The 18,281-nt window shown below is 36.4% G+C and overlaps 2 protein-coding genes across 3 annotated transcripts in view; both read left to right on the top strand.

Annotated features, from left to right (window-relative positions):
* The window catches only part of TAG1 (membrane bound O-acyl transferase (MBOAT) family protein), a 339,208-nt gene extending 323,767 nt beyond the window's left edge, over positions 1-15,441 (top strand). For both annotated transcript variants that reach the window (XM_089410744.1, XM_089410743.1), the window contains 2 exons: positions 14,828-14,881; positions 15,208-15,441. In XM_089410744.1, the coding sequence (XP_089266870.1) occupies positions 14,828-14,881; positions 15,208-15,312 (159 nt within the window). In that variant the 3' untranslated portion in view covers positions 15,313-15,441. The remainder of the gene's footprint in view (positions 1-14,827; positions 14,882-15,207) is intronic.
* LOC149185631 (uncharacterized) lies at positions 9,825-12,377 on the top strand. Its single transcript, XM_089410746.1, has one exon. The coding sequence runs from the start codon at positions 10,024-10,026 to the stop codon at positions 11,224-11,226; it is 1,203 nt and encodes a 400-aa protein (XP_089266872.1). The 5' UTR covers positions 9,825-10,023; the 3' UTR covers positions 11,227-12,377.
* Positions 15,442-18,281: the final 2,840 nt, after the last annotated feature.

The following is an 18,281-nucleotide window of genomic DNA, read 5'->3' as shown; positions in this document are numbered from 1 at the left end:
TCTCCGAAAATATAGCGAACCAAGATTTGAAATTCGTGCATGAAGTTCACCAATATATCGACTCCACGTGGTTGCAATTTCAACTTTAAAGCCTCATAGAAAAAAGTTATAGCGAAAATTCCAAGATGGCGTGTTTGAAGAAGTGAAACTTTAGAATCCAAAGCTCTGATACCAAATGTTATGCAACCCGCACACAAAATAGAAGAAAAGATAGATGAACGGCTTGAGAAATAGCCTCTTCGAGGGGGCAACCTCTTTTACATCACATAAATGAACAATTCTTGGATGATACAAATGAGAAGACCTCCTTGGTATATATAGGAGTCTAAGAGGTCACAATATAATCCATAATAATAATAATGTAAGGGCAGAACAATAACAATAGTTGACTTCTATAGGGCACAACAATAACAACATGGGGGATACAAGGGTACAACAATAGCAACATGGGCTACACTAACAATAACTATAAGGGGAATACACTAGTATTATAGGGACCTAACAAGAAAGGGCAGGACAAGGGGAAAGGAAGGCCACGAAAGAGGATGGTAAGGCCACTAAGGCATGTGGCCAGGCCTAAAATGGGTGACGACAAGGGGATCAAGGGCCACGGCTTGGGAGGCGAGGCCAGATTAGGATTGCGGCCAGGCTAGAGGGTTAGAAGGGGCAACCGCTAGGGCTACAAGGCTTAACGCTGGGCCTATTGGCCCTAAAATAATTTCAAACCCTTGCCAAAATTTTCTATTTGCTTTAGATCTTCAAATTTGCCAATTTCTCTGCAAAATTCTTCGATGTTGACTTTGCAAATGCAATACAAACTAGATCTTATCCTCAAGGGCCTAGATCTAGCTCAAAACTCCAACAACGCTTCTTGAAGCTTGCCTGCACAAATGAAAAACAAAATCTCCCAAAATCCCAATATATACAAAATTTAAAAATGAACCCCAAATCCAAGTTGCTGCAAAATAAGGGTTAGAAAAGTAATTGACAAAAAAATATTTTACAAAATATATTTACAAATATACAATGCTCGTGAAAATAAAATATTTTTTGGGAAACAATTTTTTTTAGATTATAATGACAATGGATCAAATGTGTTTTGAAAGTTAAGGTGTTTCCCACAGCCTTAGCGAAGTATGAAAATCAAACAAAAATTCCCAGAGCCTAAACAAAGTCGGCTCTTCTCCAAAGTCTATGAACTTGGAGCCCAAGGGTCGGTGTCCCTGCAAACTCTATATAATTCTTCAAGCAAACTTGTTAAACATATGGTGAATTAGATCACCAAAGATAGACCCGAAACATACCAATAGAATGTTCTTATCACCGACAAATGAATAAACAAGTTTATAAAAAAATTAAGCACAGTATAGGAAAACACATAAGCAACACGTACAACAGATCATCGAACAAAGAACACCATGAATTTAACCCCAAAGTCTTTCTATTGCGAAATTCAAATGATCCCAACAAATCAATGGATCAATACTAGCATTACAAAATTACATAGACCATAGTTAGAAATTTCATCCCTGACTTGACAAGTAAAAATGGCTTCTAATATATAGATAAATCCTCATAGTGGAAAATAACAGCTAGTTGGCTTGATCTCCGTCAAAATAATCTCGACCGTTGATAAATATTTGTTCATCTTTTAATCTTTACCATCGAAAATATTTATTTTTGAGAAATTTTCGAATTTCGTCATAAGAACCATTTTTTATTAATCCAAAAATCAATTTTTTGGATTAATTTCCTCAAAAATTTGACTTTGACTTAATCACTAAGGTCCAAGGGCTCAATTTTCTTTAAATATCCATTTTTGCCTTGGTGGGGGACCTCCAAAAATTGACTTCTTTTTGACTCACGATTTTTTTTGTCATTTTCCACTTAGAGAAATTAACTTCTCTAGAATTCATTTTTTGACTCTAAATTAATTAATTTTCTGGCTTAGGATTTAATTTTATTTTGCCAGAAAACATAATTAACTCACTTGAGGGGATTAATTATTTTTCCACCCTCAAATACTTTAGCCATAGTGTCTGATTGCAAAAGACCCTGCACCAAAACATTTTTTACATCAGATAATTACGAATTCAACCCTCAAAGGGGGATGCCCATTTGTTATAGACTCTCAAAATAATTACCCAATTTTGTGACACAATATGATCTGTAGTAAAATAATTTAGCGAAATAGCTTAAATTATTCCCAAATCAGTTTTACAATAAATTCGACTAAAAACACTAGGACTCATCTAAGGCTTTCTCAATGAATTTGACCCTAGCTTTGGGGTTTAAGCTGGAGGGAAAAACTCTGCAGATTATCCATGTTAAAAAACACATATAATGTGGTGAAACGAAAAACCTCCTAGGATCAAATTCATCGCCAAAACTAGAAGCTTACCTAGGTTGTTACATAATTAAATAGTCGTACTAGCATCATTTACATTATAATTTGCAGAATTTGGGTTTACAATGACATAAGAACTGACTGGCTGATGATTTTGAATGTTGAAAAACTTTGTACAACTCCTTCCTTGGACTTGTGACAAAATATGTGCAATAGGTGGGAGAGGGTAGATCTTACCATTAAGATCATGGACCTTGTCATTTATTCACTGTAATTTGCAAACACATACCAACTCATCATAGGAGATGTTTATGAGAAGTGAGATTCCTTGGTTGAGTTTGTGAAGACCACTATTTTATAAATGAGTTCCATAAGTTGAAGACATCAGCTGAGACTTTATTCACTACCATACAAGTTATTCTTATCAAGCGGAATAAGAATTGCACAACTTTACATTGCTTCACTCGCTCATGAAAACCCAAATGCTATTGTAATGATTGACTCAATGGTGGGCCTTCATGTAGATTCCTTCCTCACATAGATGGATAGATTTTGAAGTGCAGGAAGGAAGCATTTAGAAGGATATACTAGGATAGAGCATCCGTTGAGGTGAAGGATGGCTTGGTAGATTTTTCTACCAATAGTGGGAGATTTGGAGGCTATTAAATAACCCTATTCTTGTTGGGCAACTCATCGGGAAAAAATACCTATTCTACCTCATTTAGCCATGAGGCTCCTTTATCAACTTACTTCATTCTCTTGTCTTGAGAGGAATTTGAGCACATATGGGAATTTGTATAGTTCAAAGAAAAGAAGGCTTAAGTAGTCCAAGGCAAAGACAATGGTGTGTGTGCACTCCAACTTGTTATGAATAAACAATTCATAAAAAATAATATGATAATTAATTAATTAATTAAGTGATTTTGGCCAAAGAATCGTAATGCTTTGATGCCAATGTAACGAACAAAGTTCATTTACGCTCTGATACCACTAAAGCAAGAAACATGTTGCAAGAATATAATTGTGTGTAGACTTGTATTTGTAAGTGTCAGATAAGTAATTGTATTGTATTGAAAAAATGAATGGTGAGTTACATTCCCTCAGATGGTGTGCCTAAATAGGCATTAACTGGTCATGAGGGTTTGATTGGTCATGCATTTTGACCTTTCATTATGTAATTATTTTTTATATTATAATTAATTAATTAATGATTATATTATTATTAAATTATTTTTATGAATTATTTATTCATAACATTGCCACCCCCTTTAGAGATGCTTTGTCCTCAAAGCATAACAAGAAGAGTTTTCTGTAGTTGAACACGCTGCTATGGAGTGACATCTTTTATTTTGACTTTGTTTGTGCATTGTGAGTTGGTGAACTCCTCATCTGTATATGCACTTTCCTTGAAGTTGGAAGTGTTAACACCGTATAATTTATAATGTCGTCCTTGCCAGTTAAGCTCCATGAACTGTTCTTCAATGTTTGTACTATAGCTTCCTAATTGTAATAACCATTCTGCACCTAACACTATATCCATTTCCTTGAGTGGTAGGGAAAATAAATTTGTTTGTAGCTTAGTTTGTGTATCTGTATTGAAACCTTATGGCATTCTCCTATATCTTCGAATTTTTGTCTAGTAGCAACAATCATGGTCAGGTCCTTGATTGGGCATATACAAAGATCAAGCTGTTTAGCAATATCAATGTTTATACAATTGTGAGTACTATCGAAATGTTCTAGAATATTGACATTTTTGTCTCTTATGATCCCTTTAAGCTTCAGGGTTTTAGGGCGTAACCTTATTGTCATTTTTGTTTGTGGTGTTGTAAGCTTAGTGTTCTTTCTTTTCGGAGATCAGTTTCTCTGCTTTCGAGAGTGTGGTGGAACGTATTTTGCAGTTGCTTGTTGTTTTTAATCTTATGAAAAAATGCTTCCTTCATCCAGATTTTGTGGGAGACATGAGATTGCAGCTAATGATGGTTCCTCAGGATCTGAATCTTCATTGTGTGATAACGATTTCTTTATCAGGTTCTTATACTTCAACTTGCCTTCCATCTACTATGTCGCGGCGTCCAATTTTCTCCACACTTTCGACAAATATTTTTCTTTTTTTATCCTTTTCTCTGACTCATTACTTGAAGTGTTTGAATCTCTCTCAACTTCATAAGCATATAATTTCTTGTTAAGGCATCTGTGTCCTAACGTACATTTGTCTCCACAATACCTACATTTGTTTGACTCCTTTTTACGTGAGTATTGTTGTTAGTCTTCATCTTCCTTGAATGATGACATTTTGAACTTATGTTTTTGTTCAACAGGCTTTGTTGCATGTCTAGTTTCTTCGATAATTTGTGGTTTGTACAATTTCAATTCTGCATGAATATAATCTTTATCTTGTAGCCAGTACTTCGCATTTGTGGGTGTATTCGCTTACAAACCTTTTTTGTTTGAGATGAACAAATTTGTTGTAGGCATCATCTTCTTCTTCGTCGAAGAATCTTTTTAGCAAGGCTTTCAAAAAATTCTTCCAAAGGAAGGAACGAGCGTCATATTTGCCAGACCACCTTAGGAACCAATCATATGCCTTTGCTTCGAAATTGTTGGATGTGGTCATGATCTTTTCTCATTTGCTTATTGGCAGGTTTGATTCAAAAATGGCTTCCATTTTATGAACCCAGACAATAACGCCTTTATAGTCTTTACCATCATAATTTGGGAGCCCCTTTTTAATCCGTTGATGGTCCCTTTTTGGAAATTTAGTGTAATATTGGCTACCTGAAAATCATATCTCAGGTGGATCAGCAAGTTCATGCACAATCCTACTCTGCGTTCTGGATTCTGGTCCTTGAATAATTTGGAGTGTTAGCATGTCCACCTTCTCCATTAATTGATTAAGACATTCGTTATGGTCGTCAAGTCTTTTGGTGGTTTCCTCAAACTTGTCGTCTCTTTGTAATATCTATTCCATCATTCATGTTAACTTCTTTTGACCTTCATTGAATTATGTCTGTGGTTTTTCTAAATTACCAAGACGATATCGCACACCATTGATGTCATCCTTACAATGACTAATGTTGGCTTGTAGTTCCTCATTTTCCACCATTTTTCCCTTTTTCTTGGCGGAACCCATTTTTTATTATTATTATTCCTTTTCTTATATATAATTAATTATTTTATATTTATAATATAATAATAATAATAATTTTTATATTTATTAATAGAACTATAATTAAATTATATAGTTAATTAACCTATTTAATATAAATTAATGGATTATATAGTTTAGTTAACTATATATATATATATATATATATGTATGTATGTATAACTTAATTAAATGTAACTTTATAGTTAACAACTTTATCAATAACGACTGACGCAGAGGTGATGAGGTGAATGCTCGGGTCGAATGGTGGGAGACAACGTGACGATTGGGTGGTAATATGTCGACATTGTGACAGGAAGACAACAAGCATAATGATGGTGGAGACAGAAAGGACATCAGTGAATAGGTTACAGGGTTTGGTGCGGTCAGGGGACAACACAGGCATGCCGAAAGGAAAAAAAGATGCAAGCGGTGAGAAGATTATGCAGTGTCGAGACGCCACAGGGAACAGGGTGGTGGAGGACGAAACATGACAGCGGTCAGAGGAATAGGCGAAATCAAAAAGTGGGAACATGTCTCGACTATAGTGGTGACGGTTGGCGACGGGAATCGAATAGACCATGAAGCGTTTCAGCTAGAAGAAAAGGACGATGGATAATGAAGTTGGTTGCATAGATGGGAGAGACAACAAATGTCAAGGTTTGGCGTAGGAGACAGGCAGGGAAGCACAGGTGGTGGACATAGTTTGTTGAGTCGAACTGTGGCACAATGCTGGTGGAAAGAACAATGATGGAATTTTTGTGGATGAAGATGTATGTAGCAGAGTGATTTTTGCTAGAGAATTGTAATGCGTTGATACCAATGTAACGAACAAAGTTCGTTTACGCTCTGATAGCACTGAAGCAAGAAACTTGTTGCAAGAATATAATTGTGTGTAGACTTGTATTTGTAAGTGTCAAATAAGTAATTGTATTGTATTGAAAAGCTAAATGGTGCGTTACATTCCCTTGGACAGTGTGTGAGAATTCCACAACAGGAATCCCTACTGCAACAACTGATGATATTACTCCTATTTGTTAAATTCCTTTAAACATATTACTTGCAGTTTCCTACGGAAAATATCGTAATACATACACTGCAACCTTCACTTAATTAAATTATAAGTGGAAACAAGATACTGAGCAAGAAAGAAAATACAACACAATGGACACCGTTATTTTTGGACAAATGTCCTCGGAAAAACCTAATGCGGGAAAACCGGTGCAACAACTCTGAGGGTTTTATATTATTAAGTAGTAGTTTCTGAATACAACTCTGGATGCCCTCCCGACAGTTACAAAGAAGTGCAACTGGCAGAGAAGAATTGTGAGATTACCTTACTCTACCCGACAAATTCTGGTTGTTCTAACAGCTGAATCAATTGTCCCCGACTACAACTACGCTGCCCCTATGCAGTAGCTACATGGGCCTGCGTGGAGCTCTCTGAGGCTCTACGTCACCTCAATTGGGAAAGATCTTGCCTTCTGGAATAGTGTCTAGCCCTCTCGGCTCAGAAATGTCAGCTCCTCTGCAAAACTCAAACTTCTGCATGGGTGACTGAGTTGCCTCTATGTGAACCCTTCTGGTTCAGCGTCAAGCTTTATGTGGGCCCTTTTGGCTCAGCGTCAGCTCCTCTGGTGTCTCTTTGCCTCTCTCTGCTGTGTATCCTGGGCTCTAGAGAAGGTTCTCCAACCCAACTATCCCTGCCCCTCAACTGCAAGAAATCTACTCGATCAGAATTTCCTCCTGAGAACTTCTCACTTCAGAAATTCAATTTCTTGATCTCTTGGTGTGTTTTCCAAATGACCGTCAAGCCCTTCTTATATCTTTCTGTTGGACGGCCAATGACCTAGATTAACTCCTAATCAAAGGCTCCGATCAATTTGACTTGTTCTCCATATTTTTCTAGAAGTTACACCCACAATTAGATTAATACCCATTAATATTTTAATTTTTCTAAGTTTAGATTAAGAACTCCATTAAAAATATTAATAATTTTAATAAAATTGTTTCTGAGTTCTTTGGAATACATGTACCCAAGCCTCCCTGTAAAATTTGAGGCTTAGAGCACATTCGATGCTACCTCAAATCAACACAGTGTGCCTAAATAGGCATTGACTAGTCATGAGGGTTTGATTGGTCATGCCTTTTGACCTCGTTACCACTCAAACTCGCAGGGGACTTAAAAGGGAATCCTCAAAGGGAAACTTCTAGATCGACGACAACGATGGAGACTTAGTCCACTGTTACTTTAGCTAAGCCTCCCTACTCTTTATGGACTTTCACTGATGGGAGGAGACCCGTTGTATAGAGAGTCACTTGTGAAGGATAGACCAACAATGGATATGAACTGACATCAGTGATCCTTTCCTAGAAGGGAGTCAAGAGTGGGGTTTGCTTGCTTCCCACTCAAGGTACAAGGCTTTCTAACAAAAAGAGGTGAGGATTTAAGGGTTAGGTTAAAGGAGTGTGACTTGTGAAGGATCTCCCAAATCCCTAAAATCTTTGCAAAACTTGGATTCCCGAGTTGTCTTTGAAGAATTGACTTTGATGAGAAATGGTACCACATGGGACCAAGTGGGCCCAACTCAGGTTAAGAGGAGAGATTTTAGCAAACAATGATGATTTTAACCTAAATAAGGAGGGGAAGAGGATCAAAGAAATAATTTCCACTTAAAGATGCAAAAATGATCTTATGGGGTGCTAGCCTAGGGAAACCCAGGGCAAAGTTTGGTCTTAGGGCTAGGGCTTGGGATATCTCACAATCCCACAGTCAGAATTTCTTCAAATTTGGAGGAGACCTTGAGAACACACCAGCGCAGGTGAGGCCAGGAGATCAAACTTTTTCTATGAGTATTTTGTTGGGAAAATGATGCACTAGGTGTCCCAATGTGGCTAGACCTAGAGAGGAGGAGGAAAAGGTTCAAAAAATATGCTTTAAGGTGATCAACTATGTAGGACCAATGCTTAATCCTTTGGGAGAGATGGACTCATGGAAGATCAAGAGTTTGGATTTATTTCCACTTGTTAAGGAGGCCTAAAAAGCAACTTTGTTGGGCATTAGGGATTAATAATGGAAGGAGCTTCAAGGTCTTTATACTTTGTTCAACAATATTTGGTGACTTATCAAGACAAAATGTCTCTAGGAACTTTCATTCATTCAAACATGGCCTATACATGATATATCACTATTTATAGATTCAATTTCCATAATTTCGTTCCAAGAAAAGCAGTAAATTAATCCTAGAATAAGAAAAATCCCAATATCATGAATGCAGCAACATAAAGAATCAAAATAGAATTATCATAGTACTTACATGCAAGTAGAATATATCCAATCACCAAGATATGCCAATGTTACGAATATAAATTATATAAAATATAAAAATATAAATAATAAATAATAAAATGACGATTATCTTAAGTAGTCATTAGTTAAGCAAAAAGGCATGTCAAAAAGACATGCCCAATCGTGAAAGGTCACCTTCCTAGGTGTATAAGCAAGGCCTCATTGTAACATTCAACATCTTGTACATTTTATATATATAATAAATTATTATTACAAATACCTTTTGTGTATTTTACGTTAAAGTCAACAAGCTATAGATTTTGTTGCTTCAGTGGTATAAGAGCCATGGGAGTCTTTGAACGTTATCCGTCGCACAATATAAGCATGCGAGTCTTTGAACATTGTTCGACGCACAATATGTCGTTAAGTTTTCGCCCTGAATGCATTTAGCAGTTTAGTAAAATTCAAGAAAAGCTTCAGCAATGGGAAAAATCATATACAAAAGTTACAACACGTCTAAAGGAAATCGATAATAAGGAAGATGATAGCAATGGTGAAAGGAAACAAGATGAAACTGATCTTAATGTGGATGAAGTTGTTGGTGTAGTGGATAGTCTTGACCATAATGAAATTGGTAGTGGTTCAGATTCCCCAGGTTCTTTCCCATCGTGTACATTATCTGGTCAAGTAGTTGGAGTAGATGCATCAGACACGAGTCCAGATGAAATTGTTACTAAAGAGGTAATGAGGGAACGTAAGGAGCTTCCTGAAATAATGTCTCTTGACGAATATATAGGTTCAAGGGAAGAGCAATCTAATGAAGATGCAGAAGTTGTTAACGCAATTCAGAATAAAGAATCTATAGAATAGGCAAACACCCTTCAAGGTAACTTGGAAGAATGCAAAGTTAGTTTATTCGATGATCTTTATGTCTTTCGCAATAGAATGCTCATTGGAGGAAGGTAAAGTGAAAGCTGAAGCAGGAAAATTAAATATTCTAATGGTCTGAATGAGTGGCAAGAAGGAAATGCAACTCAATTGTCATCTTATGAAATACCTTGGGAAGGAAATGTGTAATAAAACTCATTTGTTGTTGAAACAATCATGGTTGTTTTCAAAAGTGGTGAGGAAACCTCAGCGAAAGACTGGTCGAAGTATGTTGAAGTTAAGGGAAGAGTATGACTAGATGCATTTGAAAAGTTTCTTCAGGAGTTACCTCTTTCTCGAAATCGTACAGTCATGGTGGTTTCAATTTGTTGCAAGGATGGTTCCTCAGAGAATGGTCCCACAAGCCTTCATGAGGTTGTTGATTCTTATAAGCAAGGGGAGAGGGTAGGATATGCAGAACCTGCTCCGGGAGTTGAGCTGTATCTATGCCCCACTAATGTTATTACAATGAAAGTTCTCAATAAATATGTTACACACGAAGATTTTGAGGATATAAATGAGCAGAATGGTTTGATTGGATGTGTTGTGTGGCAAAGAAATAATGTAACCTCTAATATTATGCATAAGATGTCAGAACAACAATATATAAATGCAAAAAAGCTTGCACTATTTGGTCATTTGCTGGATTCTCCAACACGCCCTGGTGTCTTAGATTCGGTTCCATATGGAACTGACAACCCAAATTATGTGATTAATTCTAGCCTTGAAAACCATTATGTTCAAAGTAGATCACTGATTATGAAATCTGCACTAACTACTACATTACTTGAAAATATTACATTTGAAGATAAAGATGCTTCAGAAACTGATATTCCACCTAGATTTGGTTCCTGGCCACCTTGTGATCAACAAATAAATGTACCCAAGATTATTGAATCGTTTGATTTTAATGATGATGATTTGATTGATGATGTGCCCCCAGGATTTGGGCCAATGACAATAGTTAGTATAAATGGTGGCTATACTAAAAATTTGGTTGACGACAATCTTTTGGAATTTGATTATGGAGTGTTTTTTCTGGAGCTGAACAAGGTTCTTACACTGGAACTCGCAGAGGATGGATATTTTGGTGTGGAGGTTCGTGTCACACCCATGCGTACAGAGATTATCATTCGTGCCACACGTACACAGAATGTTCTTGGTGAAAAGTGGCGAAGGTTCAGGGAGTTGACTTTTGTTGTTCAAAAGTGGTTCAACTTTCCGGAGGGTGCTGTAGAACTTTACGCAGAGAAGGTCAACAAGAAGGGTCTCTATGCAATTGCACAAGTTGAGTCTCTGCGTTATAAATTGCTTGGAGGCCTTGCTGTGAGGTCAATTGTTAATAAAATTTATAGAGGTCAATTGCTTTTATCAACCTTCTCAGGAAATTTACAAGATATGGCCGCTTCCTCAAAATCACAGAATTTGGCAGGCGATAATATGAAGTTATTATGCAGCTTTGGGGGTGTCATTCTGTCTGCGGCAAAAAGTTGTGACAAGCATCCTCTTCGCTAGGTTGGAGGAGACACTAGACTTGTAATGATCAATAGAAGCATCTCTTTCCAGGATTTAATGAAAAAGCTGGAGGATTTATTCGGTGTAAGCTTGTTGATGCTAAAATGCAAGTTGCCAGCACTGGATTTGGAAGTCTTGGTATTAGTCATGTTCACCCTGCCGCTCACACCTACCTACAAGTCAGTGAGAAAAGCCTTCAACCCCACAAGTTGTGGTTGGTGGCAGGGAACTCAGAGAAGGGGTTGTCAAATTAATCCCGACTCACTCTCTCCTAGGTTAGCTAAGGGGGGTGGTCCCTAATGAAAAGTTAAGTTAAAAGATTTGAGTTTCTAGGAGAGTGTTATAATGAAAATGGATTACTTGTAAGGATTTATGAGCAAATATGATGTGAACAACTTGAAATAACAATGTCAATCTTTAACATGAGAAAAACCATAAAATCAGTGCTTTATAAGGAATTTGCTCAACAATTTAAAGATATATTTTCTCAAAGTAAAATGCAATGCTCTCAAAAGAGAAAGCAAAGTAACCTTGAAATGTAAACAAGAATTGTTAGCACAAGATACGTAAGATACAAAATGTTTTTGAGATAATCAACTTTATGAATCAAAACATGTGAAACATATCTTGCCAAAACCCAAAAATTAGTAATTAACTTGGAAATGTAAAAGAAAGGAAATGCTAAACCAAGAAATCAATATGTAATTAGACTTGAAGCATGAAAAGAAAGAATTTGTTTGAAAGGATTACAATACTTTCTTTTGGAATAGACTTTGCATATGAAAACTCAAACCATCAAGAGACAAGTAAAGTAAATGAAATGGAAAGTGCTCTTGGTTAATTTTATCAATTATCTCTAGCAATAAGATTACAATTTAACTCTTCAATCCTCAGACCTCACCATTGCCCAAAGATATTGATTTAACAGTGAGGAGTCAGTAGAGGAATAGAGGGTCCCTAAGGTGTTTACTTCAACCAATTTATGTTGGAGGTAAAATTTTAATGAGGGTTGGGGCTTTCTTATACTAAAATGCTTAGATGAAGTGCAAATTGTGTTAATTCCCCATATTAAACTAATTCTACATGCAAATGCTTCAAAGAAAAATAAGATAGTTCTAAAACCTCAGACGCTGGAATTTAAATGAGCTCATATGTGTTCGCACCATTGAATGGAAAATAGGCAAGTAAAATGGAATAGATTGCTTTAAGTTACAATTATTTCAAATAAATGATAGTGCTCCAATAGTTTCATGGCATATAGCATAAATTGATCAAGTAGTGAAGCATATACTATTATGAAACAATTAAAACTTGCCAAAGTATGAAGTGTTTACACATAAGATGAGATTTTCTCAAGTTTACAATTTGAAAGCTTATGAATGTGAGAATTTATGCAAGATTAGTAAAAATTTGCATGTGGAGTGAAATGTGTTGATTTTAAGCATGCAAAATATGAAATTAAAAGGTAAAAAGCTAAGAAAAACTGGAAGCAAGATTAGGCCACCCACAAGAATCCCTCCTCTAATTGAGGAAGGGGGATGCCATGGGAAAAATGCCAAGCCCCCTCCAACAATTTTTTTTATTTTTTATTAGCGCTCAAAGCGGGTAAAAATGCCTCTAAGAGGGCTGCCCAAAATACGAGAGAGGTCTTTACAAAGATAAGACTCTAACAGAGCTAGACTCTCTCCCCAAAAATATAACAACAAATTTGAAGATGGAAAAAACTCTCCAATAGAGATTCACAAGGCTCAAAAGGGCCACGGCCTAGATGAGTTTTTAACTCTCTCCAAAGTGCTTATGGCCTCTCTAGAAATCAGTTTTTGGATAGTGTGAGGGGGTCCTGCATACACACGAGTGAGTAGTTTTCCAGATCTTCTCCTCGAGTTCCTTGCTGCCCAATGCTCAAGCCTATGGACTCCAAAACACAAAAATCAATTGTCAGTGTGAAATTAAGAAAAAAAAACCAAAACCAAAACTAAACTACAATTTAATATACAAAATACTAGCTCAAGTAATGGGAGTGAACCCCCATACTTGCCTAGCTTTGGAAATGACTCTTGAATATGAGATATAACTTTGAAAGAACTAGAATCAAAGAAGTATTTTAAATTTAAATGGATGATCAAGTAGCTATAGAGTAAGAAAACTCCCTTTTGCTCTTCGTTGGATGGAAGACTTGGAGCGAAAAAATGGCTGAGTCTTGGATCGTTGTGACTCTAGGAGTGAGTTGATCTAATTGAGATTTCTCCCACTTCCAGATGGATTCCTGCACACAATACAAAAGATCTTTCCTACACACTTGAACAAGTATTAGTTTGCAAAGGATTAGAGCAATATAATGAATAAGATAGACCAAACATTCCTCCTAAAATGAATTGGCAAACTTATCCCTAGAATACTACTCTAAATCAATGATATGAGCAAGAAATCTAAAAATTCTACTTTCTCCATATGAAATCCAATGAGGTCGGAACCACTCTCAAACATCCTGAGTCATTTCATATGTTAAAAATTTAAGAAAAATGATGAAAATGAAGATTAATCTTCATTCTCCTTAATCTTCATTTTCGTCCTTTTACTTTAAGAATTTAACATTACCATGAATTGCATATCAATACTAGGGCCATAGGCTTGATCATTAAGCTGCCCCATTTGAAACTTATTTGTTTATTTGAAAAAAATTGCATTTCGAACATTATTGCAAATTTTTTTTGCAAAAAGGGCTAAATTCTCCCGAAAAGGCAGGGAGCGTTTTTTTTTAGGGAGCGCGCTCCCGACCTGCTCCTGAGTTGCTCCCTCCTGAAGCATGGATTGGGAGTGGGATCGGGGGGGGGGGGCCTCCCGCACAACACTGTAGTATTATATAACCAGCCTAAATCCATCTTAACCCTGGATCTATCAAGTGTGAGAGGGATTAATTCTCTCGAGGTGCAAACCTTTCCTCAAGTTTTTCACTCAAAAAAGAGGTTTGCACCTCAAGAGATTTGATCCCTCTCGGCAGTGGCACTTGATAGATCCGGGGTTAAGATGGATCTAGGCTGGTCTTGCTACATTTCAAATAGTCTTTTGTTAATTGTATCTTTATCTCGAACTTACTAATAATTGGAGAGTTACTAAAGATTTAGTAAGTCCTCATTCAAAAAACAAGGGGTGCCAATTCTTAACATTTATCTTGTTCAAGGGTTGACAATCTATAGTCTTCCTCTACAGCCCATCGTTATTTGGCACTAGGAGAGTCTGATTAACTTTTTAAATGCCAGCTTTAAATAAATTCTTTGTAATTTTGACCAAAACCTTATCTACCTCTCTTAATCAGCTGATATTTTGTGGGCATATTTGTTGGTGAGAGGTTTGTAATTTCATGCTTTTGATATAATGATACTTTTGTTGTTCTGCTTCAACTTCAATGTATGGCTTATCGTAACCATCTACATTGACTGAGGAGCAACTTGTTTGGTAGCCAGCTTTTTGAAAATTTTAGTTGCAACTTTTAGAACTTTTAGTAGTGTTTGGATGCAACGTAGCTTAGATTTGCAAATGTTAAACTCCTTTCTAAAATTGATCCTCACTAAGGTTATTCTGGTACAAACCCTTGCAACAGATTCCGTTGGTGGTTCTAACAAATTATCTGCAAAACAAGTTTCAAAATACAATGGTAAAGTGATTTTCTATTTTTTTTGACATTTGTATCTCCTAGATTTAAGGAAATATCTCCAAAACTTTTATTCAAATATGCTTTAGAGTTAGCTATCAAATGCTATTGAACCTGTAGAATTTATGAAATTGGAGGAATGTTTAGTGACATTCATTTTGGGATGCGTTGAATTTAGGGAAGTTCCTATAGTTGTGTTATTGTCATTATATTGAAGAGTAACTTGGTTTTTCCTGCAAAATTATAATGGACATTACCATAAGTTTTAGTGTAGAACATCATGTTGTCAATTTCTCCATTTAACTGAGTTCTGCTTTATTACCTTGCAGGCAGGAAATATGATATTTTGGTGCTTCTTTAGTATTCTTGGTCAGCCTATGTGTGTACTACTTTATTATCATGATGTTATAAACCAGGGGGAATGGAGAAAGTGAGATGGTTTTGTTTAGTGACAAATGGCAAGCTTGTAAATCAGTGCTCTCGCTGTAGAATTCATTGACTATTGGATGACTCTCCTCATATAATAAATTTGAAATGGAAGAAAATTCATTTTTCTGCCCCAATGCTTGAAATAGAAGCTACACCTTGAATGGAAGTGTGGATATAAATGATTCTTGAAGTTTTCCAGAATATAATGGCAAAGATGTACCAATTTAAAACAAATAAAAACTGAAATTTTAATTTACTGTCTCAAGGAAAACCTTGGTGCACTGATGTGTCTAATATTTATGGAACTGCCAAAAATAATCTGGTAGTCTGTAATGACCATAGAAAATGGGACAAACAGACAGTACCAAAAATAAAAGGATCCACCATGCTTCATATCCATCTTAACCCCTTTCCTCAAGTTAAAACTCCACTTGCAACATGTTCACTTGTAAGCTAATTGTTGATTGGAGTTGGTAAGGTAAAGAAAAATACAATATATAATTAATTGCAGGAAATTTGGAATTAAAGAAAATTGTGTGCCTCTAATTCTGGGAATTAGTTCACTGATTTCTGATTCTCCTTGAAACCTTGAATTAGTTCATTGACTACTGATCAATGTTTTAAGACTCCGACTCCGACTCCGACTCGGCCGAGGATCGACTCCGACTCCGACTCCGAAACGGTAATGACTCGGCCGGCTTGATTTCAGTGACTCGGTCGTTGTAAAAAATACATTAAATATTTTTTTTTTTATAAAAAAACATAATTTTAAAGATTTTAAACATAATTTTAGAGATTTTCATTCATGTTTCCAAACACACCTACAACTGGAGTCCTTGCTGGCTGTGAGACTGAGGATGGTGGATTGGGATCTGCATTCAACTGAACAGCATGTTCAAGTTCAATTGATGTCTCGATATCTAAATCTAAATCAAGATCCTCATCAAGATCAAACTCTGTTGGACGACTCTCCACTACCCAATCTCATGTTGGATCAATGTCTTCCAACACAATGAGATCTGAATCAGGTCTTTTGTTCAGCAAATGGTTTCGTCTGATCCGGAGGTTGTATTGGACATAAACTAGATCATTTAACCGTTTTTTATCCAAACGGTTTCTCTTCTTTGTGTTACTTGGGAGCAGGAGCGAAAATGGGAGCGGGAGCGACATTTTCAGAAGCTCCTGGTTTGGGAGCAAATCCCAGAGGAGTTCGACAACCAATGTCACTAACATCAAGGTACATAGAGGGATTGGTGCTCTTGATTAAATAAGAGTTCCATACCCTAATACATGACAAAATTCAATGGAAACATTGCAATCCTCCAATCCTGAAATCCTGAAAAACTGATAAGTCTGTTGGATTTTGAATGACATCTAAAATTCTACTTTCTCCATATGAAATCCAATGAGGCCGAAACCACTCTCAAACATCCTGAGTCATTTCATGGTAATGTTAAAAATTTAAGTAAAAGGATGAAAATGAAGATTAAGGAGAATGTCACTTTTACTTTAAGAATTTAACATTACCATGAAATTTGAATAGCATATCAATAGTAGAGAGCATTTGAGTGTGTTAAATAGGGTTTGGGAGGGGGAATGGACCCCAAATGACATTTAGCAAATTCATATAACACCTTGGAGTCCAAACCAATCAGAAATCATCTTAAAAATCCATTAAAAAAATATTAAATTGCTGTTTAACGTGTTCTGGGCTGGCTTTTTGTGACTTGGCCGAATCATAATAGAAACGGCCGAGTTGGCCGAGTCAGCCATGACTCGGCCGAGTTGGCCGAGTCAGCCATGACTCGGCCGAGTTGGCCGAGTCAGCCATGACTCGGCCGAGTCATTCAATGACTCGGCCGAGTCATGGCTGACTCGGCCAAACGTACCGTTTCAAAGGCCGAGTCATGGCTGAGGGTATCGGCTCGGATCAACTTGGCCGTTTCGGTATCGAAACGGCCGTTTTTTAAAACAGAGCTACTGATATCTCTGAATTTGTTAAGGTTGTCCCCTGAAAATCTGTTATCTTCTCTTCAATCCTGATCAACTCTGGCACATGTTCTCTGGTTGTCCTTTATTCTATTCTAGAAGAATAATCTTTATCATCTATGCTAACAACCTCATCTCTGATTGCTACTTTTGTTATCATTGAATCTCTTTGCAAAAAATGTTTCACTATCATCATATTTGAAAAAAATTACAATTGTTCTAGTGTAGCATGGTCTGACACGAATCTATGAAACTTGGAAGGCAACCTTCCGTACTCGTTTGGTCTGCAATGCGTTTATGCTTGCTGGACTAATTATGGAGATCCATTACCTTAAGATCATTAAATACTCTTAGAGGTGGTTGACATTGTTTTGTGTCTAAATCACAAGATATTGCTTCATCACAATTTGAAACAATAAATTGTTCCTTCTTTTAAATTGCTTGATAACTTCGACCTCCTCCATGCCTGAACAACACAGCTCAACAATATTCGTACTCAAAGAAGGGATCTCTTAAAATTTTTTCCAACATTCTTTCTATCTAATTATTTCTTTATTGAATGGAACTTCCAGGTTCTTATTGAATTGCAGTCACAAAAACCTAAATGAGTGGCTGAGTGATGCTATCCAATTTTCTGAAACCAATCTCTTTTTACAGCCCATAGCTTCTACTTTAATATCCTCCAACCTTGATTCTCATAAAAATTGTCTTTGGATCACTTTCCAAGTTGTAGATTGAATTAGACTCAATATTCACACTTTCAAAACAAAAGTTAGTATATTGAATGCTTAAGATTTGTAAACTTAATCACTGGAAGTTGGACACCTACATAGAAAACTTGTTTGATATTTTCAATCGCTGGTTTATGAAAACCATATTTGCCTAAATTCAAAAATTACTTCTCCATAAACAGGACACAGAAGTTTGCCTCAGGTATGAATGAAAATCTCGATTTCCTTTGCCTCCAACTGCGTTCAAAACAAGA

The sequence above is a fragment of the Pinus tabuliformis genome, chromosome 3_1, assembly GCF_031772625.1.
Source record: "Pinus tabuliformis cultivar Carrire ecotype Pingquan chromosome 3_1, CPIR1, whole genome shotgun sequence".
Classification (NCBI taxonomy): Eukaryota; Viridiplantae; Streptophyta; class Pinopsida; order Pinales; family Pinaceae; genus Pinus; species Pinus tabuliformis.
Note: the sequence above shows the minus strand (reverse complement) of the source record. Positions and strands in the feature narration are given on the sequence as shown.